Raw genomic sequence first — 21925 nt, 5'->3', positions numbered from 1 at the left:
ACTGTAATGTAGTAACACCAGCAGTGACGTCAGCGTGTGAAAAGGTTGTAATGTAGTGACACCAGCAGTGACGTCAGCTGTGGAAAATGTAATGTAGTCACACCAGCGGTGACGTCAGCAGGGCTGACCAAAATAAAGACGACTGCAGAACAGCTGCAAAATGCACAGACAGCGAGCGAAAAGCAAGAAATGAGGGAGAGAAATCGGGCGATGAAGAAGAAAATAAATAGAGGAAGAAAAAGAAGAAGAGATTGACAATAAAGTGACAACTAACCGCAATAAAAACTTTAACAGAGTTACGGCTCAATTGACCGGACACAGGATAGAGACCGTGAAAAATCCCATTTTCAGAGTCAAGAACCCATAGTTCCATTTCTCTTTTTTAAACCTGCTTGTTCGCTTGTTCGCCTCTTCACGCGAGATCCTGGAATCAAGAATCGAATTACAGACCTGATCACATCCGGTCTGCCGCCGACCTGAGGTGTCAGCCAATGTGAAGACAATTGGGAAAGGGAGAGAAGTGTCTCTCCATGTGTGTGTCTATCAGAATGAAAGTATAGATCACGTGAGTGGGCGATCCAGAGATGGAGGGAGAGAATGAGCCGGTGTCTAACGTTTACTTTCCACGATTTAGCCAGCCGGATGTCCCTGACAATACGGACAATAAACTGTCTCCTGATATTCTACAAAATTAGGAGAATTAACATTTCTGGGATGTCATGCAATGAATAAAGATTTATATAGTAGTTTAGTGTTGTTTTATTACCAGACAGACAGACTTTTATCTGTCAGCCTCAGGACGGTCACCTGGGAAGTTATGTAGCTACACCTGCTAACAACCGTTTTCCCGTTAGAATATTTTAGTTTGAGGGACGGGATGACTGTGAAAAAAGATAACTCTGGGACGTATGTGTGAAAACAAACCCATCAAGGGAAGACAGAAATAAAGAAGCAAGTTGTTTCACAAAACTGAAGTCTGCTGGCAGTTCTCAAGTCCTTTTCGACACACCAGCAAAGCTTATTGAAGTGAAGAATTTTTCAACTAAATTTCTATAAACAAACCAAGAAATCAATCTCGAATACAATAAATAATGCCTTTCCCCAATAATATCACTTTTTACAATAGTAAATGAAACCATAAATCAACAAACATTCTGCAACAATACTAAAACCTCTGTATTGCGATCCCTTTATTACTTAGCAAGTTTTTCAGGTCAGTAAACATTTTGTATTGCACTTCTAAGCAGGACATTTTGCAGCTAGTGACAAAGTGACCAATATATCAACGAAGCCTTGACAGCAACCCACTTCCCCCTAAAAAAAGAAGAAATTGCCTTCTACCCTTTATCCACCTCGTTTTTTGTGTATGTTTTCTGTGGCTGTCCGCGCCATTTGCCGGGATAGGTTCACCTACACAAGCAGGTGATCAGTCTGGCACCGTGAAATCAATTTTCATGGATGTCTTAATCTGGTGATACATCATAGTTGATGCCAGCACTCTTTCTCACCGAGGACTGTCCTTTACAAAAGGACCGCCAGCTCTTGGCTTCTGGGAGGGTCAGATTGTATCAGAATGTGGACATCTTATGAATAATCATGAAAACTTCGCTTCTGATCACAAGGCGGAAGGATCGCTTTCAGATAAGTTGTCATTCGTCCATTCTCAAAGAGGACCGGTCACAGCGGAGCAAAATCAGATGGTGACATGCGGTCATAGTCCGGCCATGCACGTGCTCGGTGGATGCTACACCACAGAATAGTTTTTAATATGTGGGTAGCAGTGGGGAAGAGATTGAGACTGTTCTCAATGACAGAAATAAATACGGTGGCTGTTGTGTGAATGAAAAGAATGATGTTATTCTCAAAAATGGAAATTCCAGTAGTCAGACAAAAATTCTCTATGAATGAAGGCAACGAAAAAAAAAAAATCCCAGAGAGAGAGAGAGGGAGAGAGAGAGAGGGAACCAGGAGAGAATGGAAGAAAAAAATTGGTCAATAAATTATAAATACATGCAAGCACGAATAAATGAAGTTTAATTTCGGTGGGGATAAATCCATGTCCAAAGTTCTGTGCTGGGGATATGAAGACTGCATAAAGATTTCTTGTAGCAAGCTGTTGTCGGAACAGAGGAATAATGAAGGGTCAGAGGAAACAAACGACACAATATATAACAGCAAACAGAAGATGGGTCAGGAAAATGAAGGCGCGGGAGGCAAAGGACGAAGACAAGAGGAAAGCAAAAGAAGACAGAGACTAGGTCTTACAACCATCACAGAAAATGCATGTTAAGGAGATGGGATAAAAAAATGGTCTTGTTTACACAAACAAGCTAAAGTTTCTCGTGTTGTCTTTTGGCAAACTCCGTGAACAGAAAACATTGATACAAATACATGTTTTAATGTAGGAGTAGTGTGTGTATATATATAGTGTGCTTGTGTGTGTGTGTGTGTGCTTGTGTGTGTGAGAGAGATGTCAGCTTGCCTACATATATATTAGCCATCAGGGAAACTGGGCTTGCGCGAGGAAGTGAAAGTGTCACATCGTCCAGTTTTTACACCCTGCTCCTCCCAAACCTCAACTTGTTTCCCCAGCCAGCATCCTCGCCACTTTCCTCCTCTTCCGGCCGACTGCACCCGAGAGGCTGGCCTTAGGGATCCGTCTGAAGGCTTTATTAGAAATGTGTGAACTGTTTAACCTCCAGCCGAGATGGAGGAGAGCTTGCGTGGAACTAATCGCATTTATCTGAATCTTAAGACCGTTTTATGAGGCTTGAGAAGTCTGTATCTGCTCTTTCTCGATTCTCTGTCAATTCATTTACTTTAAAAAGAGCCTCTCGTCACAAATTGGAAGAATTAGTGCAACACAATTTGCACTCTGAACTACCCCCCCTTCTCCACTACTTTTCTTCGCGTCCGCGTGTGTGTCCGTGTGTGTGTTCGTGTCAACTCGTTTGTGTGGGTGGTTGTGACACAGTCATGTGATTGTTACCAAGGGTATGGTCGCTCCTTGTTGACAAAATGGTGAGAATCTCAGGGTCCGTCTCTCTGATATCGTCTGAGGGAACATAGGTTAACGTGTTGGTGTTTGTGTATTGGGTTAACATATTTGAACTCATATTTGCATTCATGTATGATGAACTTACGGTCATTTGTCTGGTCTCGCCTAGGGGACATAGTTTGGACTCGGGATGATGGGTTGGGTTGATTGGTAGGTTAGAACACATATATCTAGGTTGATATCTTGGGCTGATTGTGTTGACATATTGAGGTTCGTGCATTTAGACACACGTGTTCAAGCGCACGTTTCTAAATCTGGCCGTTGAGTGGTTTTTTCCTTTACCTTCATCACCATTTCCTCCAAACTGCGAAATCACTGCTCGCTTAAGAAGCTTTTAAAACTATTAAACAGGAAGCTGGGGGCTGCTAATGAGCCAATTAGCAATAGATATACCTTAAACTTTCAAGGCCATGTGATGGCTAAGCCAGGTAAAGACTCATCCCGCGCTCACCACGTCCTGAGAGTGAGAGAAGGGGACAGTGTCCCCGGACGTTTGACTGACGTCTGTCCGCAATGCAGTATGGGAAACAGGAAGCGCCGCCTGGCGAGCAGCCCGAGAGGTCGTCCACGAGAAAGTCCCGCTGGCAGGAGACTGATAAAAATGCACGGAGCCTTCTCCAAGATGGTGAAGTAGACAGCTGGACATTGCATTGCATTTTCTTCTCCGATTTCAGGCGAGGACGAGGCGCTGAAAGGGTCTCAAGTGGCGGAGGGCCGCTCGGCTGATCCCATGAGCGATAGATGGAGAATACGCTTAACTTCGCAGTTCTCCGCCCCTGCATGTGCTGGGGCAAGGGTAGAGGGCGCTGGTGAGCATAATGAGTCTGACACAGTTTCTTGAAAACACTTCTACGCATGCGCTCTCTCTCACACATACTTGAAACAGGACGTCCTGAAGATGACTTCTCAAGGTTTAACTCGAAGGTAAGTATTAATACTGATACTGCGATTCGTCCATTATTTGTTTAGCTATGAATGTTATGAAGATATTAACAAAGGTACAGTTGGCAAGACCGGAAGTACATCAGTCAATGCAGAAAACAGAGAAAGGGCAAATCTGATGCCGGCGAGGTTGCACAGACCCATTTCACGCACGTTATGTCACCGGCTTGGAGAGGAGGGAAGAGGTGGAAGAGGTAGATCAAAGGGGTTAGGAAGAATCAATCAATCAATGAGAGAATCAGTGTGTAAACGAATGACTATATAAATTAACTGATGTTACAAACCGCAGTGTCTACTGCCATCTCCACAGATGGAGGCAAAGGACGGCACAGTTCGCAAGCCATTGGATTTCGTTGCATATTCCTTGTAGCCTTTGAAGATAAGAATAATGCAACCAAAGGCAAGAAATCACCAAGAAAGCAGTCCAGAACGAAGTCATAACCAAAATTTCGGAGGTTGTTAAAGACCATAGTTTTTGGAGTGTCTCACCGGCAGAAAGCAAGGAAAGAAGCAAACGATCTCACTTCCAGCCACAGAACAGACATAAAAATCCCGAGAACCGCCACAAAGAGTATCCAAGCTGAGTTTAACTTGGATAATGTATGTTGACAGACAGCCTTCTGTAGATCAAATTACGATGCAAAATGTCAAATAATTCGGCTCAATGACCTATTAGAAAGACGGGTTTGCGTTTATGTTCGCCCTTCAAGCGAGAAAACAGTTTTTAGTCTGAGAAGACTTATCAGGTTATGCATCTTTGCCAACACTTATTAAAGAGGCATTTTGATCAGCTCGATACCTAATCATTGTAACATTTTTCAGAAGTTCTTGACTAGCAATGAGAAGATGATTTCTATATCAACATTTTCATCTTAATTGCAGCTGACATGATTGTATTTGCTTTGCTCCAGCTCTGGTATGCATAACTGTTTGTTTGTCTTCAACACAGAGAAGTGCCAGAACACTTTGATCATAAAACACAACTTAATCACACGAAAATGACAAGATAAATTTCAAACAACAACAACAACAGCAACTACAGAAGCTTAAGAAAAACTCTTCCACTTAATAAAATCAATTCAAATGCCAATATACAAGCAACAAAGCAGAACTGACTTCAATAACTTAGACAAAACAAACAAAAGAAAACAAAAACTGACGGCCCAACCTCTAACCTTTCTGCAATACTCGAAAACATGTCTCAGAAAAAAGCAGGTCGTGAAGAGAATGAACGGCCAGTCAAGTTTTGTGTTTATTACCTGTCCTGTTGGACAAACCATTGACATACTGCTCATTACCTGTCCTGTTGGACAACACTGTAAGTCCTGTTGGTCAAACCGTCAGCATATTCCTACACCTTCCTACTCCCTAATGCCAATAATATCACACGCAGGTGCAACAGATTTTAAAAGAAAGAGAATTGGCTTCATGCGCAATCTCTGTCCATAGATGCTTCTTTGTCTCGGTAAAGACAAACCATACGAGCTGCAGACCCGTTCCCCACAGTCCTGTAAAAGCGTCACGCGAACTCTGACACCAACCCGCTGATGGACGAAGTTGGTGGTGGTGATGGTGGTGGTGGCGGCGGGGGAGGATGTGGGAGAGAGAAAGACGGGCGCAGCCAGAGATGAAAAAGCCGGCCATCTTGACAGCTGTCATGGCGGCCAGGCTTGATAAAGCACGCTGTTGTTCAGTTTTGATTGGCGGGCTGAGAGAAAAGGGGAGAGCAGCGACACATTTTATTTGTTCGCCTGATTTCAGACTGCCCTTGTGATGGCAGCCCCGACTAGCAAGTGTCTAGAGGCAGGAGAAAGTTAATTCTTCAAAGTCGAACTGAGGTCAAACGCTTGCTGGGTGCACGAGCTTCCATTCCTGGGTCTCTACATACTCAGCGAATTTTAAACACTCGCAAGACGAGATTTTGTTGTGATATGGCGGGTCAGTGACCTCGGTGTGTGTGAGAGAGTAGATATAACAGGTCACAACTTGACCTCAAGACATCGCTTGGTGGTATCTCGGCATGCCAGCTCTGAAAATACTTTAGCAACATGGTCTTTAGGGTTGAGCAAGTAGCAGGTAACTGATCAGAACTGAAGACAGGCGGCATGTGGGTGGCATTTTGTTTACAGTTATTATCATCTACTCCAGCCAGTGCCATTGACCAAGATAGCTCATTTATCTCGGCAAACGCAGACTATAGGAACTAAAAATAAAAAACATATATATATCACACACACACACACAGAGGATTTGGTAAGTGCCGCTTCTCCCACAGTAGGAAAGACGGTTGGGTCGAGGGGTAAAGTATTCACCTGTCTCCAAAACTTCAGGTGGGCGTAAGCAAAAGGAAGAGGTCAGCAAGAGGTCTACAACACCAGTGGTAGGTAAACACAACCACTTCTACAGACCACGAACTACTGGTACAGCACGACAACAGTATGAACAGCCACGTTTATCGCTCGTCCTCGCTCTGAATTATTGAACTCGGGAACGGGAGAGGCCAAGACGAGGTCATGAAGCGTAAAAAACGAGCAAGGAGGAGAAGAAAGGTGCTAAATATAAGCGTAAGGGACAGAAGCGAGGCAGGAGAACAGTTACAACCCCATGGACGCCAGCATCCGAGACATCTGTTAACTACACCGACACCAGCGTCTCGCCACACTGACCAGCGCGTGCAGACGGTTGTCGCCATGGTGAGTGAGGTGCCGTGGACACCCGTCCTGCTCGCGGTACCCAGCCACCCACCACTTGGCAATAAGCCGGGGGTCGGGGGTCGATGGGCGTGGGGATGGGGGTGAGCAGGGGTGGGGTGGGGTAGACAAAGCTGGAGATCGCCTGGAAACTTCTGAGGTCCCTCCGCAGCCAGAAAGTAGTCTGGCAACAATCCGTCAGCAGCAACATCACACCCGCTCCTCCCGCGTTCTCTGGGAGGCTTGCGGCGCAGATTGAGCATTTGAAAAATGAAGATTATTGGCATTGAAAATGATACAAATTGAAGATTGTAATTAATATGTAAGTCACTTAAAGTTTAAGGGATATAAGATTTAAGAGGCTAATTATTTAAGAGACCCAAGACTTGAGCTGACATGTGGAAGCTGTTTCAAGAACTCTGAAAGGCAGACTTTGTAAACAAAGATCTTTGCTGTTTACATGAAAGCTAGCATTGTTTTTGGCTGTCATTAAATGCAACTACATGCTTAGGTCCTGCAGCCCAAAATGTTTTTGAGTTCACCCTAGAAACCCTAAGGGTGCCACTCTACACGTAGCATGTGAGAGCTAAGTACTTTTACCCGAGGGTAAAGTGTAACAACAAATGAGACAAAGCAGGTAACACGTGTCCGACTGTCTGAAACTACAGGTAGGTCATGTTAAAGGTCTGACCTGCTAAAGTTCTGTGCCAACATCGAGCTTCTGGATCCGCATTCGATTTCGACTTTTTTTTTAATTTTAAGTCTGACATGATCCGAACAAACGAGAAACTCACTCGAGAACTGAAGGTCTACAAATTGCTTGTCTAGAAGTCAATAGGAAGGGAATCTTTAACAAGGAATGTGATTGGACTCAAGCCCTAGTTTTGAGCAAAATGCATCCATTGTGGAGCTGTGAAGAACGTTGCCTCCGCATCCTCTCTGGGCACAGACGACCTCTGACCTCCCGAAACCTACATTCTGTAACTGTGTCTCGAGCGATACTCGTCGTGTCTGAGCAAGATGCCGGCATCGCAGGAGACGGCCAGAGGTCGCATCCAGGCTCATGCTAAACAGATAGGCTCTATTCACATCACTAACAATCAGACACTCCCCCCGTTCAGACAGCCAGGCTTTCTCACAAAGGGAGGCGCACACTCGCCACAGGAAACATCGACTATCGGCGATCAATCGCCACGTTGCTTCCTTCTGTTGGCCAAAGAAAGAGATGTAAGTCTTGTACTCTCAGTAGGAGTGTAAAGAGATCACGAGTGTTTGGAGCGAATCTGGGTGTTAATATTCCTTGCTGTTCGTACAGACAAACTCGATGTCGGCCTGGCCACAACACGGACCCTCTCTGGCCTGCGAGCTCAAACACAGACCCTCTCTGACGGAGGACGCTTAGTCTTCTTAGCGAGGAAGCTTGGACTGAAGTTTCTAGAACGATTTAATGTTTGCGTGCCTATCTGCCTGTTTGTTTGCCTGTCCGCCTGACTGATTGTCGAAGTGTCTCACCCTCAGCCTCAGAACACTTTGCGGGGCCCGCCATCAGGATGTCACAGACACAGAACCATGTGAGACTCCCATCCCCCAAGCGCAGCTTCTGGAAGCCAAGTCTTCCTCCTGCCGCCCACGCTCCCCAGTCCAGTCACCTGTCACCGCTGACATTTTCACTTTGTCGTATGACTGGACCGGCTAGCCACTTCATAATTCCAAACCTTTGAGCCAATGACAAAGAGTGTTGAGGTGAATATTGATATCCGTGTCCCAGAAATCACAGTCCTACGGTAGTCACGTGCAGGCTTTTGTGTCAAGGTCCTCATTGCAACAGTCACAGGATGTGTACAGCTTGTTACCGATATTCAAACCCTTTTACAGTCATATAAACGACAAAAAAAACTACTACTAGCTTCCATCCTGCAATCAGAGATACTTGGAAGATGAGTTATTGGACGATTGTTATAAAATAAAATTTATTCAAATTTCTTTTCGCTCATTTCGTTCTGTGATCTCATGTGATTTTAGGTATTACAAGATCGTTTTCCGAGAGAGGGATATTTTTCTGTGCCATTTGAATTCGCTATTCAAATTTAAATGAGAGATGTAGCGTAAATCTGTTTATTTGCTTTTGAAAAAATACCAGCAAAAACATCATGTGATTAAAAATATGTTAAATAGTTTTTACAGTAATTTAAGATTTAAATGATAGCAAGAGAAGCTAAAAGGCTGGCAATACTAACTTTGTCAAAGTAAGGAGCTGACATTATCATTATCAAATACTGAGAACCACAATATTCACGCCATTCAACTAAAACTCAAATTGTGAAGAGGTTGAAATTTTAAACTCATCAAAATCTGAGGCTGACAACATTAATGTCCTTTAAAAAACACCTGTCTAATGCTTAATCCATTTATGTTTACAGTAATTTACCTTTCAGTAATGTACTTCAGTGTCGAAGATGAAAGAAATGGCGCGCGACTGACGCCAGGTAAATGGCAGAAGCTTTCGTTTACATGAGGACATGAAAAGAATTATCGCCGACAGGAAGTCTTTCCTCGTTGGATGTTATGATGAAAGCTCATGTTACCTCCTCCTCTTCGAATACTTGGAGATTAATTATGTTTAGTTTTCTTCGGAACATTACCCTGCAGACTTGACTTTTCTCTTCAAAGAACTCTACTAGACTGTTTTCACAAACACCTGAGGCGGGACTTGCAGGTAACCACGTGAGGGTAGAGCGGCATGAGGTGTACAACAACAGCTCCCTCTAGTCACCAGTATCAGTCCGACCCTACACTTAAGGTCTAGGGGTGAACACAATTTATGTTTAATGACTGAGTAAAATCTCAGTGAAAGATGCTGCTTTCCCAAAGAGTGGTTAAAGCCCCAGTTCCTTCTCGAGATACATAGATGGACAGAGAGTGACAAAAATTGTGCAATCATGTCGATACACAGTTATGCCTAATTAACACATGTTCCCAGCTGTCTCATTGGCTGAGACTTTCACACGGTAAACGTATCCTTATACAATCGTGACGTCAGTGTTGCTGAAGTCTGTATGTGTAATGGGGAAGCTTGTAAGGATGTATCTCGTGAAAGGAAGGAGTGGCAGATTTGGGAAAATAAAGCTTTACCCACTCGTTAAAAAAAATATTTACACTCCATTTAATTTTAAGGAGTTTTAACACAGAACGATGTCAAACTCAACTTAAAGAAATAATTTTACAGGACTGTTGAGCTGTTAACTAGGAATGCGCACACACACGAAAATAATCGGAATAAATAAGACACTCGGAATACATTATCTGCTGGCGTTTATGTCAAGTTTTGTAAGGCTCGTGCAGAACAGAAGCAAAGATGTTGACGGATACCATCGAGTGCGTGGTGCGGAGGCACAGAAGGTGCTTGAGGCTCGTCCTCCTGTCGTCTATGGGAGGCTGGCGGCCCTCCAGCACGCTCCCCGCATCCCTGCACCACGGGCGCCAACACTTCTCACGGGCTGAATAGGGCCAGTGAAAGACCATCTCGCTTACAGGGGAAGGATGGCAGAGGAGGAGTGATGAGGGTAGCCAGGACAATTTTCCACTCGAGGAAGCATTATTCAAGAAGACCACATTTGATTGCCACTCTCTTGGCGTCCCTCCCATGCCGGACAGTTCTCCATGTCCTGCTGCTGACTGCGGGCCGCACTGACTGACTTGCTATCTGAGGACGGGGTAGGGGGCATCTGATAACCCCAAACATTCTCCGCTGACTCAAGTCTTTTATCGCGAAACACATGCGTGGCATGAAAACAGGTTCACTCCTCTTGGACAACAAGGTGTGTTTTCATGTTTGCATTAACATATTTTACGGTAACTGCGGGTTGTGCAGTCCGCCAGCTGTAAACAAAGCGACACAAACGACTGTATTATGCATTTAAACAGAAATTGGGAGGGAGGGGTACTAAATGGAAACAACCTCAAGCTCTTTCCCCCAAAAAAGGAGGGTTACCACAACTGAGAACCACGGCAGTCAAAGTTTGCATTATTCCGGACAATGTATATTTTTTGTTGCAAGAAGCCTGGTTGTCTCGTGAAAGACCAAGCATTGCCCAAGGAAGGGAAGCAGTTACAGGTTTTTACTGCTCGTGACAGCTAATTACAAGATGCCTATAAGGGCCAAACCCAAGGGTTATAGTGTGGAGGGTGAGTGTAGTTCAGTCTCTAAGTCGGTGAGCGAGCTCGGAATCACAGGATGTCGCATGGAAGGCAATGTCTTTTGTCCCTTAACACAGTCCAGAAAACACTTCTGTCATTTTCATCGTCGTAATGTTTTTTCTTTGTTTTCAAAATATTAGAACAACAACACTTAGAAGGTGAAGGCGAAGATAAAAGTCTGGGAGACAGGATGTGACGGCAAGTGGAGAGAAAATTATTAAGATCTTCCGCCATCTCTCCTTCACAAAAATAAATAAAAACTCGTATTTGCAGTGGTAACAACTTGTCCTTGCAGGCAGGAATGAAGCAGTGATCAATATTCACGGTTGGCGTAACATTCAAGGGAGGGATCGTCTGCTACGGCCATCGGAGGGAGCAGGAAATCGGACAGTAATGCCTGTAATGCTTGTAATCCCTCGCGGTGCTAACAGGGCCAAGAACGCTAACCGCTGTTCCTCTTCCGGTCTGCGCCTCACGCGCCGCAAGCGGAAGACGGGGGATAAAGGGAGCAAACTGGCTCGTGAAGAAGCTCGGTCTTGTGACTTCGGTCACCGAAACCCTCGTGAGAGCCACTCACATCGCATGTTGACGGATGCTGCATGTCTGCACATCTCGCAGCCCTGAAGCCGCCATGCTAATTATTTTAGCGAAAAAATAATTGAGAAACAAACGACTGAACGGATTTGCACGGCAGAGAGCACGAATACCATACGATGTTTTCTAGACACCGAGAGTCATTTAAACACTCGTCATAAAGAGGTCAAAGGTCAATCTCTTTTGACTTGGAAGGTGGGTTTAGCTTTTCCAGGCAAGATTCATTTCTTCAACAAAAAGCCTCAGTTCCGGAGAAATAAGCTATCACTGTCATTACTTACTCAAAATTATTATTCTCGCTATTAATTTCTTTCTCAGTAAACAGTTCACAACCTATGACACAAGTTTAACTTATATGTTTGGAAGTTACAAGCTATAGATAAAGAAACTGGGTTGTGGAAGCTACCTACACATCGGAGAGAGAGAGAAAGTCTAACTCTGTGAACCACCAAGCTGGCTGCTCAGAAAGGAAGACCTAGTCCTGTAGGTGTCCAGTTCTGCTGAAGAGTTTTGAGACCAAACAGCTGGCTGGTTTGTGACAACGACATCTTAACTGCCATTCACTTAGCCCCAAGGCAACATTTGCACCAAAATCACAAAAAGGGCAAAGCGAGAAGAAAAGGGGTTGATACAGCACATTCATCTGGATAAAAAAGCGCGAGAAATCTGTGAAAGAATAAAACAAAATGAGAGAAAAAGACATGGGAGAAGACTGTAGGTGGAATAATGATGCTACTACTTAACTGCAGCAGACGGCATCTGTGACAAATTTTTTTTTACATCGCAAAAGACGGAGGAAATGTTGAAGTTTTAATTCAGCAGTCGACAGTTTGCCAAACTCTTTTACATAAAAAGTTGAATGTTGCCGAGGACGTACATCAGAGTATTACAACTGACATGACTTATGAGAGAAAGCTGGGGTCTGATTTCTTGAAAAAAATTATTATCCTCGGGTGACCCTTTCCTGTGCAACATCAAAATAGTTGTATAAATATTTTTTTGCGATCTTTCGACAGTAATTCATGTTTTTTTTACATTAGTCAAAAGCAACAGCAATTATGTGGGGTGGATGTGCGGGTCGCCGCCATGTCTGTGGGGCTGTATGTAGGACTGATAGGAGCAGGATGGTCTTTGTTGTTTCAACCCCACCATGCTGTGTGTGACTGTGTATGTGTGGTGGTGCTGGTTGTTGATGTGCTCTGCATGTTTCTGATTATTGATGACTGAGATGCTTCCTTATTTTCCCTGAGATAAAGCTGTATTGTGTTGTGTTGTATTGTATTGTATTCATTCAACAACAAGTGGATCATGAATAACATCACAGAAAAATTCGTACCACGTGTTCTTATACCTTTCCTATTGTTTTTCGGAGAGTTTGTCAGAGTAACAGTACGAATAAAACAAGCTATTTTCACATTTAGTAATCAATTGAATTTTCTCTTCCTAGTGAAGTAATGCTTATCTCTTTGTATGAGAAAGTCACATCATCACAGCGTCCTTAGTGTTTCATCTAGATGACGTCATCTACTGATGTTTTCTGTGATGAAAACCTATGTAGAAATAATCTTTCCTGTATTACTTCTCTCCCTACGTTTGTCCTTTCGACTCCTCTTTTGAAAATAGTATTGTGTACATCCGTTTTGTTTTTGTGGTATATCTGACCAAATCGTGCCATCACGAACTTGCATTACTGGACTGCTGGCAGACGATTTTTCCACTTAACGACTAAAACGAGGCAGGAGTGTACAAAGCTTCCGGTTTAGTCCCATTCTTTGTTTAGGCTCGCAGAGACTAACCGAGGAGAACTTGGCACAAGACTAAGCGTTGGTCTTGGCTGACAGACAGCAGTCCACCTACACATATCCATGGTGCCATGTAATGGTCAGACTTAGACCGGACTACAGGGCAACATGTCTTCCAATATCCTAGAATATTAATGTCATGTAATGGGAAAGTGTAACATGTACGATGGCCGCCATCTGACATTCACATTGTAACTGGTAACTGCGGTCAGCTTCCGCCTCCCAACCGACGGGTTGATTAATGTGGTTTCAGTCTGTCGATACAGAAGCAGAAGATGGATGCTAAAGGTTAGCAGGACATTCTGCTGGGAGATATTGCGACTTAATGCGTGCTGCATGCGATGCTTCAATGAGAATACCGCCCTGTGCGTGTGCTACAGGCAGCCACAGACACATCTATCAAACACCGAGTGTCTCCGCCATCTTCTCTCCACTGACCACCTTCCTGGCTTTTCTTGCCTTGGTGTGGAAACCAGGGCATTGTTTGGTGGTCAAACACTTCAAGTGTTGTTGTCGATCATACAGGAATTTATATTTAAACTTTATCACAAGACGACAACAAACAGCAAACATTACCTCGCTGTATGGGAGCAGAACATGTCAGAAGATGACATTACATAGCAACATATCATCAGATGGCATTACATAGCAACATGTCAGAAGATGACATAGCAACATGTCACAATATGACATGACATAACAACATGTCACAAGATGACATTACATGGCAACATGTCACAAGATGGCATCACACAGCAACATGTCACAAGATGACATTGCATACAACATGTCATAAGATGACATCACAAGCTGACAACACACACCAGACATTCATGTCCTACCTGCTCCAGCCAGACGTTGATGGTCAGGACTTGGTTGACCTCGTCCTGCCCACAGAAAGACAAGGCATCTCTGTAGCTTCTTGTGTACCCAGGGTGGCTCTAGTCATATTAACAACACTTTATAAGCTTTGTGTGTGTGTGTGGGCATGCACGATGTTCGTAAATATGTTCGTACATCATTCTTGCGCATTTATAAAAATTTAAACACGTGTACATATGTATATATATATTTTCCCACACACACAGAAAGAGAGAAAAAGATGGGGAGACATGCAACTTATAACATCAGCAAAAATTCGCTCATGTGGACGACACTTTCAAAACGGTTCATCCGTTGCCAAGATGGCCAGAAGAAAGGAGAAAGTAAGATAAGTTGTAATCACGGCAAATGGCCAGTTTTCAATTCCGTCTCTGCTAAACTAATTTCACTTTTTAAATTTGAAAGTAGCGGCTGAACACATCGTTGAAATGATCTTTGCGACCAGACGTTGCTGGCCTGGTGGCCGTTGTAGAATTGCTGAGATTGAATTACATGTGGAGGGCTGTTATTAACGGCCTGCAAGATCCTAGCAACCTTTTGCATGCCAGCAAATCTTTCAGCTTCGAAAAACTGATTTCCCCTGTCAGTAAATTATTCAATGCCTGTACTGTTTGCGAGCGTGTATGGTATGTGTGTATTTGTACTGTTTGAAAGGAAGACAGAGAAAGACAAAACGATGTTTATTCAAAGAAATAAATACTCTTCATGTTAAGTAGTCCGCCATTTCTCTGTGAATAATTGTCTCACCGCTACATTGGAACTCCCGCACACCTTCTCATGGCATGGAACTGGGGTTTCAGGTACAAAAAATTATCTCTCGAAAGTAGCTTTAAATAAACCGAAATGTTCCACGCAGGTGTTCTAATGGTGAAGCAAAAAAAAAAAAAAAACAAAAAACAAAAAAAAAACTGTTAATGACGAGACTTATTTAATTCGTGGCAGAATTTCTAGCCGCAACTTCCGGTGGTTGCAGGTACCTGTACTTTCAGGATTCTTTGGGTCCAGGTTGCTGTAGTTGCAGGTCCCGGCAGCCCCGGTTTTTGTGTGGATAGAGAGATTGCTGCAGCAGGAAATTACTCGGGAGGATCGAGAGTGTGTTCGACTACCGCAGTGATTGATGAAGCGTGTTTAACACTTGCCTCCCACCGGCTCCCCTCGCCAATAACATGTCGCGTGCACGTGAGAAGATGGTCTTAATTAGTTGTAAATAACCACGATTGGTCACAATTTGTGGGGCCCTGTATGGGCTGAAGTCCCAGTTCATCGGGGGAGGATAGAGGCTGAAGGTAGGAGTTATCGGTGAGACAGGTTTGGTCTACAGGCTCGACGTGAATGTCAGCTGTATGCGCCTGTGTTTAGCGCTGCCTCCTTTTATGTTTAAATGATGATTTAGCAGATCTTCCAGCTGTGATCTCATTCGATGTTTGACAATTACTTTTCTTTCAGAACAAATTAGCTAGAAATACCCCGAAGACTTTCATCTTTAATTTAATATGCTGAGGGAGAACGAGGGCAGGTAATCAAGCTCAGAGAATGTCGCCTCCTTTCTCCCCTCCTCGTGCTCGCTGTTTTGCATTAGGGGGGTAGCTGCCATGTTTAGCAGATGGAGACGAGCAGGAAATTCGCATAATTACAGCATCATGGCGGCGAGCGCCACGAGTGATCCCTGACAGCTCGGTGGTTGCCGCATCATCTAAACGACTCTCCGACATCTACCACCAGCCATTAACGGTCTGGACGATCACATTATCGAGGGTGATTGCTATATTCGTTTCTTCCTCCTCCTCCCATGCATTTATTTTCGTCTATCCTTCTGACGCTCCTTTCCCGCAGTTACAAGTCTCTGTCGCTTGGGATAACGAGGTACGTCACGTGGCTGTGACGTATGTTCAGACGTACACGCGCTGAGAGGGCCATCAGGTGGTGTTTGTGACGTACAGTCTGAGTAACGAGCTGAAAGGTCCATCAGGTATGATGGTGGCTGTGACGTACAATCTGACGTACACGGTTTCACAGGAGACGAAAGAGTAGTCAGACAACGCAGACGTCACAACTGTGCAGGCCTCAGCCAATGGGAGAGCTGGGACTACGTGTCGATTAGGAGTATCTGTATACAAAAGTGACATCACGCGTTTGGCCTTCTACTATGGTGACGTTTGTAGGCGTGTATCTCGGGGAAAGAAATGGTTGTATTGACCAAGATTTAGGGAACTAGTATCTTGCACTACGTTTCACCCAATCATTAGAGAGAAATGGTAGACTGCTAGTCATTTAACGGCCACAAACCCCGTTGCATGAAAATCCATCGGTGTAGCCGTGGAAATCATTTGCAATCTGAACTGTTGAGAAAAGACTGAGCGGATGTCTAGGAAGGAAAACGATTGACAAATCCTTTGGCAGCCCTCGCGTGGTTCTGTGGAGAGCGAAGGTAGAAGTGTGGCAGACGGCTTGTGGGTGGTCGCCGCTGATGGAAGGCGCCGCGCGAGGAAATAAATGACATAGTTAATGTCTGGAATTTCGGGATTCGATTCACGAAAACACGAGTTGTCTCCAGCTTATCCCAGCTGACACCGCTCGATGGCGTATTGTGGGGTGGGCTCGCTGGGCGGCCGCCAACACACAGAAAATGAGGTTTCAGGGTGGCCAAGCAGACGCAGATTTAGAGGATGGAAGATCGAGACAGATAAAAGGACAATTAAATGAAAGAATGAATGAGCGAAAGAACAAGTAAATGAATGAGTAATGTTATCTGTTTATCTCTGAAAGGAAAAGGACAGGATTGCTCGCAAGTACATTTTCACGAAAAAAGGTATTCTTTCTTTTTTTGTTTTTCTCTCTCTCTCACACACACACAACCGCACACAAAATACTCATACAAAAATATCCACATGAACACACAAAACATCAACATAGTCCAACACTCACAAACATACTCCCACACACAAACACAAGTGTTTACAAATGAAAATATTCTACTTGTATTCCCACATAAAAAGCACACCAAGACATACAAACAAACATTCACAGACAAATTGAACGCAAAACATTAAAAATAGTTCATGAAAAATTTAAGGTTGTTAACGGAAGCTAAACACGATGAACAAACAAACAGGAATTTTACAAATGTTCTTATTTTTCACAAAAAAACCAGCTGGAAAAAAATCTCCGGTAATTTCAGTTGTCAAACTTGTAGCACACCAGAGCTGAAGTACTGTGGTAATTGGGAGAGGCAGGATCCGATTGTAAAATAATTCTCTTGTGCCAAAAAGTTTGCTTTGCTATTATGTTCAATAACCACACACTGGGAATAAAGTGTAACCATTGGCAACGATCTGTTTTATGTGTGTGTGTGTAAAATCGACAGGAAGCTTCATTCACACGGCATGGCATGGTTGTTATTTTTATTTACAGAATAACGACCTTTGGTGACGAATGTCGAATGGTTTCAGTCCATGTTAACTTCATTAGTGAACAGCTCAGTTATATCTACATGGTCTGTACACTACATCTATGAACAATATCTGCTTCAGGTTCAAAGACATCTATCAACAGGATATGCTTCAGTTTGCTGCACAACAGTTAACATGTCACCAATGCAATGAGGATTGGATGTCCTGGGTTCAGATCCCGTCTCGCGCACGCTGTTCTTTCTCTGCATGTGGCATCTGTTCACAGTTCACAATTCCTAGTTGTCACCACCCCTCGCCTCATCCCAGTTTACTGCATCCATCAATAGGATGGGAACAATTCACTACAATACATTCCTCAGTTCAGTTCACTACATCTGTCGACGATCTCCCCACAGTTCCAGTGCGTTCAAGAATTTACAACAACAGCAACCTTTTTGCAGCCTGCGGTGTGAGACCCGCGCACAAACCTCCATTTAAACAGCTGGTGATGTGACAAGAAGAAAATAAAATAATAATGTTGCTATTCAGTGATCCGCCATCATTTCGTCTCAAACCGATAGAATTACACTGATTGCCACCTTCAGATGTTTGTGGTCGTTGATAAGGTCGTTAATGGCGATCGCAGTGTGGGCGGCACCATCGTCGCTAATCACTTGCCGGTTTTTTTAAACCCGAGAAGACAATAACGACTGGCAAGAAATGGAGTTTGCAGCGGTTCGCATCCTGTGTTTGCCCAGGAGCTGGCTCTTATCGGCGATTGCGAACTGAATCAAATCAAATCAAATCAAAATCAAAACAGACTTTATTGTCTGCCCAGGAGGACAGAAATTTGTCTTTGCTCACATACCCATACAGAATGATTGTCTGGATCGCAATCCGTTCATTACTGACTGCAATATTTTGAGTTAATGACTTTATTCGTCCATAGATGTAGCTCTTTGGGGTGAATACGCTTCTCTCTGTCTCTGTCTCGATTTTGTTTTTCCTTCTATTCTTCTGTTATTCTTTTGAGCGAGAATGTTTGTCTGCATGTGTCTATGCATAAACACACGTGTGTGTTCATACGTGTCTGGGTGTACATGGTATTTCTGTGTGTACCTATCTGACTTGCTTGTCTGTATGTGAGCTCGCGCGTGTGCGCATGCCTGTGTATCTGTGCACGTGCGAGGGCTGATAGCTGTTTACGTCACGAGTAACATCAAGAAGAAACGATGAGAACTAATGGATGATCGCAAATGAATGTGAAGGGTGAGCCACAAGGCAGTGAAAGGATATCTTGTTCAAACACTTTTCTGCTCACCACACCCATCCACAGCGCGGTCACTGGAGCGTACAATGGTTACAGTTCATAACCAGTTTTATCAAAGAACGAAAGGTTAAAGGTTAATGGCTGAAGCTGGACTTGAAAGCTGTCGCCGACACATTAGCAGACACTTATGTATCGAATCCAAACACAGGCTCGCAGGACATTTTGTTGATGTTGACCTCTCTGTCCATCGCTAAAATGTACATTCGTCATAAAATATACAAACTGAATGTTGCTCTGTATACTTACCTGTAGAGAAAGGTCAACAAATATAAACTAAATATAAATAGGAAGAGGAAAATATCTTGGAAGAAGGGTCGTCAAGGAAGAAGAAACAACTCAAAGAAAAGAATACCGTAGTGGCAGCGACTGTCGGGGAACAGTCCAGGGTGGACGAGTGCAGTGGTCTTACCATGTCGGAGATCTGAACAAGGGTCAGTCCGAATTTAACCACCACCTTTTCTGAGGCGTTGAAGACTGGGCGGGAATACATATGGTAGCCATCTAACAGCTTGTCTATCAGTCGCTGTTCGTCTGGAATCTCCTGTGGTCGGTCCCGTGGACGGCGCTGTCCGGACGCGAGCGAATCTGCTAGTGAGAACAGACAGAAACAAAACCATCCCTAGAACACAACCAAAAGGAGGCACAAGGCAAGACATGACCCACTTACCATGTCGGAAATCTGTGTCAGGGTCAGGCCAAACTTGACCGTGACCTTCTTGGAGGCGTTGTAGACTGGGCGGGAGGCTGTGTTGTAGTCGTGCAGCACGGCGTCCATCAGCTTCTGCTCGTCCGTCTTGGCAGCAGACAGGAAGAGAGGAAGACTGAGGAGAAGACACAGCCCCAGACAGTAGCATCGTCCTCCAAGAGGTGGCGCTGACATCACGAATCCGTTACCGGAAGTACCGGCCGCCATTACAGTCTGCGTGTCCTGCTCGGAATGGAGTTCTGAAGATGCTGGTGAATCCCTGACTGCCAGGAACTATTTCTAGGCTTTGCACCTGGCATCTCACAATTGTTACTGAGTAAGAATGTCCTTCCAGAAGAATCGTGGCGCTTGTGTTCTCACACTGCGAGTAAGACACTTGTCACTTGTACGAGAAACCGTCTCACTGTTTAATGCCAATCCTGTTGTTGCCTAGATACAATTTAAATTCCTACATCACAAAGAATATATTCCATAGCATATTCACATGCGTGCGCGTGTTCGTGCGTGTCAGAGTGTGAACATATTTCCGCGGATCTCTCAGAACTAAACACACACAGTTACCCGAAAGGCTTCGAGAAGTGTGGGGGCCAGGAAGTAGGGGTCTCACTCTCATACTTAATAAAACTTTCAGTCCTAGATACTTATTTACTACATCCCCTGAGGTATATATAACACCTGACGATACTGCAGACCGAAATAAAACTGTTGCCTCGGTATCAGAAGAAACCCAACTCACATGCACGTTCTGCTCCCACAAAAATATTTCAAAAATATTCTCCAAAGTTCGCTCGATGGCCTTAAATATAATACACCAGACAGTTCACTCGATCGGAAACTAAAAATAATGTTAAACTCGCTACAATGTTTTAAAGAAAAAAACTCTAACAAAAAATGTGAACATTTCATTCTTTTGTCTTTTTCATCCATTCGTGTTTCGGTTTGTCTGCGTGCCTGCATCTTTACACCAAGAACTCGCGCACGCAGGCAGAAAAGTTGATGATGAATGCTGTCAACTAAAATGGAACTGGTGTCACGAGGTTTTGATGTTCACATATCAGAGAGGATTTATTCTTTAATGCACATCAGACTTCCGAGGCCGTTCTGAATTTTAGTCATGCAGTTTTCTTTCTAGTCTTCTCCTTATCTTCAGGAAGGCTCTGAGCCCTCCCTTCGAACCGAAATGACAGGGAGACAGCAAAAAAGGAGAGAAAAAGGCGAATATGACAATGTGGTCTAAAAAAGAGAGAAAGAATAGAGAGACGAGTACGAGGAAACGGGATTTAATGAGAGTGGCAACGAAAAAAGGAAGATCGGGAAGGGAGGGTGGGAGGAACAGAGATCAAAAAAGGACCAAAGGAGAGAATGAGAGAGGAAGAGAATAAGAACCCTGACAGAACTAGGCTCGAGAAAAACGGACGAAACATGGGTTTTTGTGGTCCAAAAGTTTAAGATGCCTCAACTTATAAGCGAAAGAGTGCTAAATTATTTGTTAACAATTAATTTTCTTAGCATATGTACATTTGTCAGCAGAATCTCGATACAGCAACATTTTCAGTATAAAGTTTTTATTTAGAGGTTGCTGAGAATTCTTATAGAACTCAGCGTGAAATTTAAATTTAAAATTCAGTGAGATAGTGATACTTCCTAAACCATTGTTGTACAGCAGACTACATATTAGGAAAAAAATTTTGCAGGCTACATAATGTAAAAATGTAACAGGCGATGTTAGTAATAAAAATAATGTTGTGCAACAGGCTGATTAATGTGAAGAACACAGACACAAGAAAGGGATCGTCTGTAGAGGGCAAAGGTAGCAAGAGTCAGATGCCCAGTGTCTATCTAGGCAGTAGCTGGATGCCAACAATCAGCTCAAACATTTTCTATTTTGAAAGATAATCTAGTTGACAGTCCACGTCAACCTTCACATCGCGGTTTGTTGTAAACCCAACCCAAGACCAGTACTCCAAAAATCATGGAAAAACTGTTTACTTCTTATTGCAAAGTACATATCTGCACGTACAGACGGAGGGGGAATGTGGGCGGGGAGGGTTGGGGGTTGGGGTAAAGGTCGTTCGGACAGTGAACAAGATCCGGTGCGACTAAACCCAGACATGGAAATGGATAGCATGGAACAGAGGGTACAAGTGGAGAGTTGTGAGTACTGCAGTGACAGACGACACCGGATTTGTTTGTTCTGAGTGACAGGAGAAGTTATTCTGGTTATTTGTCACAATCAGTGTGGTAACACCGACAACCCATCGCATTTCCTGCAGACAACATTTCTTACCGCGTTATTCTCCTTATGTCCGACATCTTAAATGTTTGATGCTTAAAA

General features: G+C 43.8%; 1 protein-coding gene across 1 annotated transcript in view; it reads right to left on the bottom strand.

Moving 5' to 3' along the window:
- The window catches only part of LOC112554314 (acetylcholine receptor subunit alpha-like 2), a 31933-nt gene extending 10730 nt beyond the window's left edge, over positions 1–21203 (bottom strand). The window contains 2 exon segments of the mRNA XM_025222048.1: positions 14126–14170; positions 19552–21203. Of these exon segments, the coding sequence (XP_025077833.1) occupies positions 14126–14170; positions 19552–19797 (291 nt within the window). The 5' untranslated portion in view covers positions 19798–21203.
- Positions 21204–21925: the final 722 nt, after the last annotated feature.

This window comes from Pomacea canaliculata, linkage group LG13, assembly GCF_003073045.1.
Source record: "Pomacea canaliculata isolate SZHN2017 linkage group LG13, ASM307304v1, whole genome shotgun sequence".
In the NCBI taxonomy this organism is placed as follows: Eukaryota; Metazoa; Mollusca; class Gastropoda; order Architaenioglossa; family Ampullariidae; genus Pomacea; species Pomacea canaliculata.
This window is presented reverse-complemented; position numbering and strand designations above follow the sequence as displayed.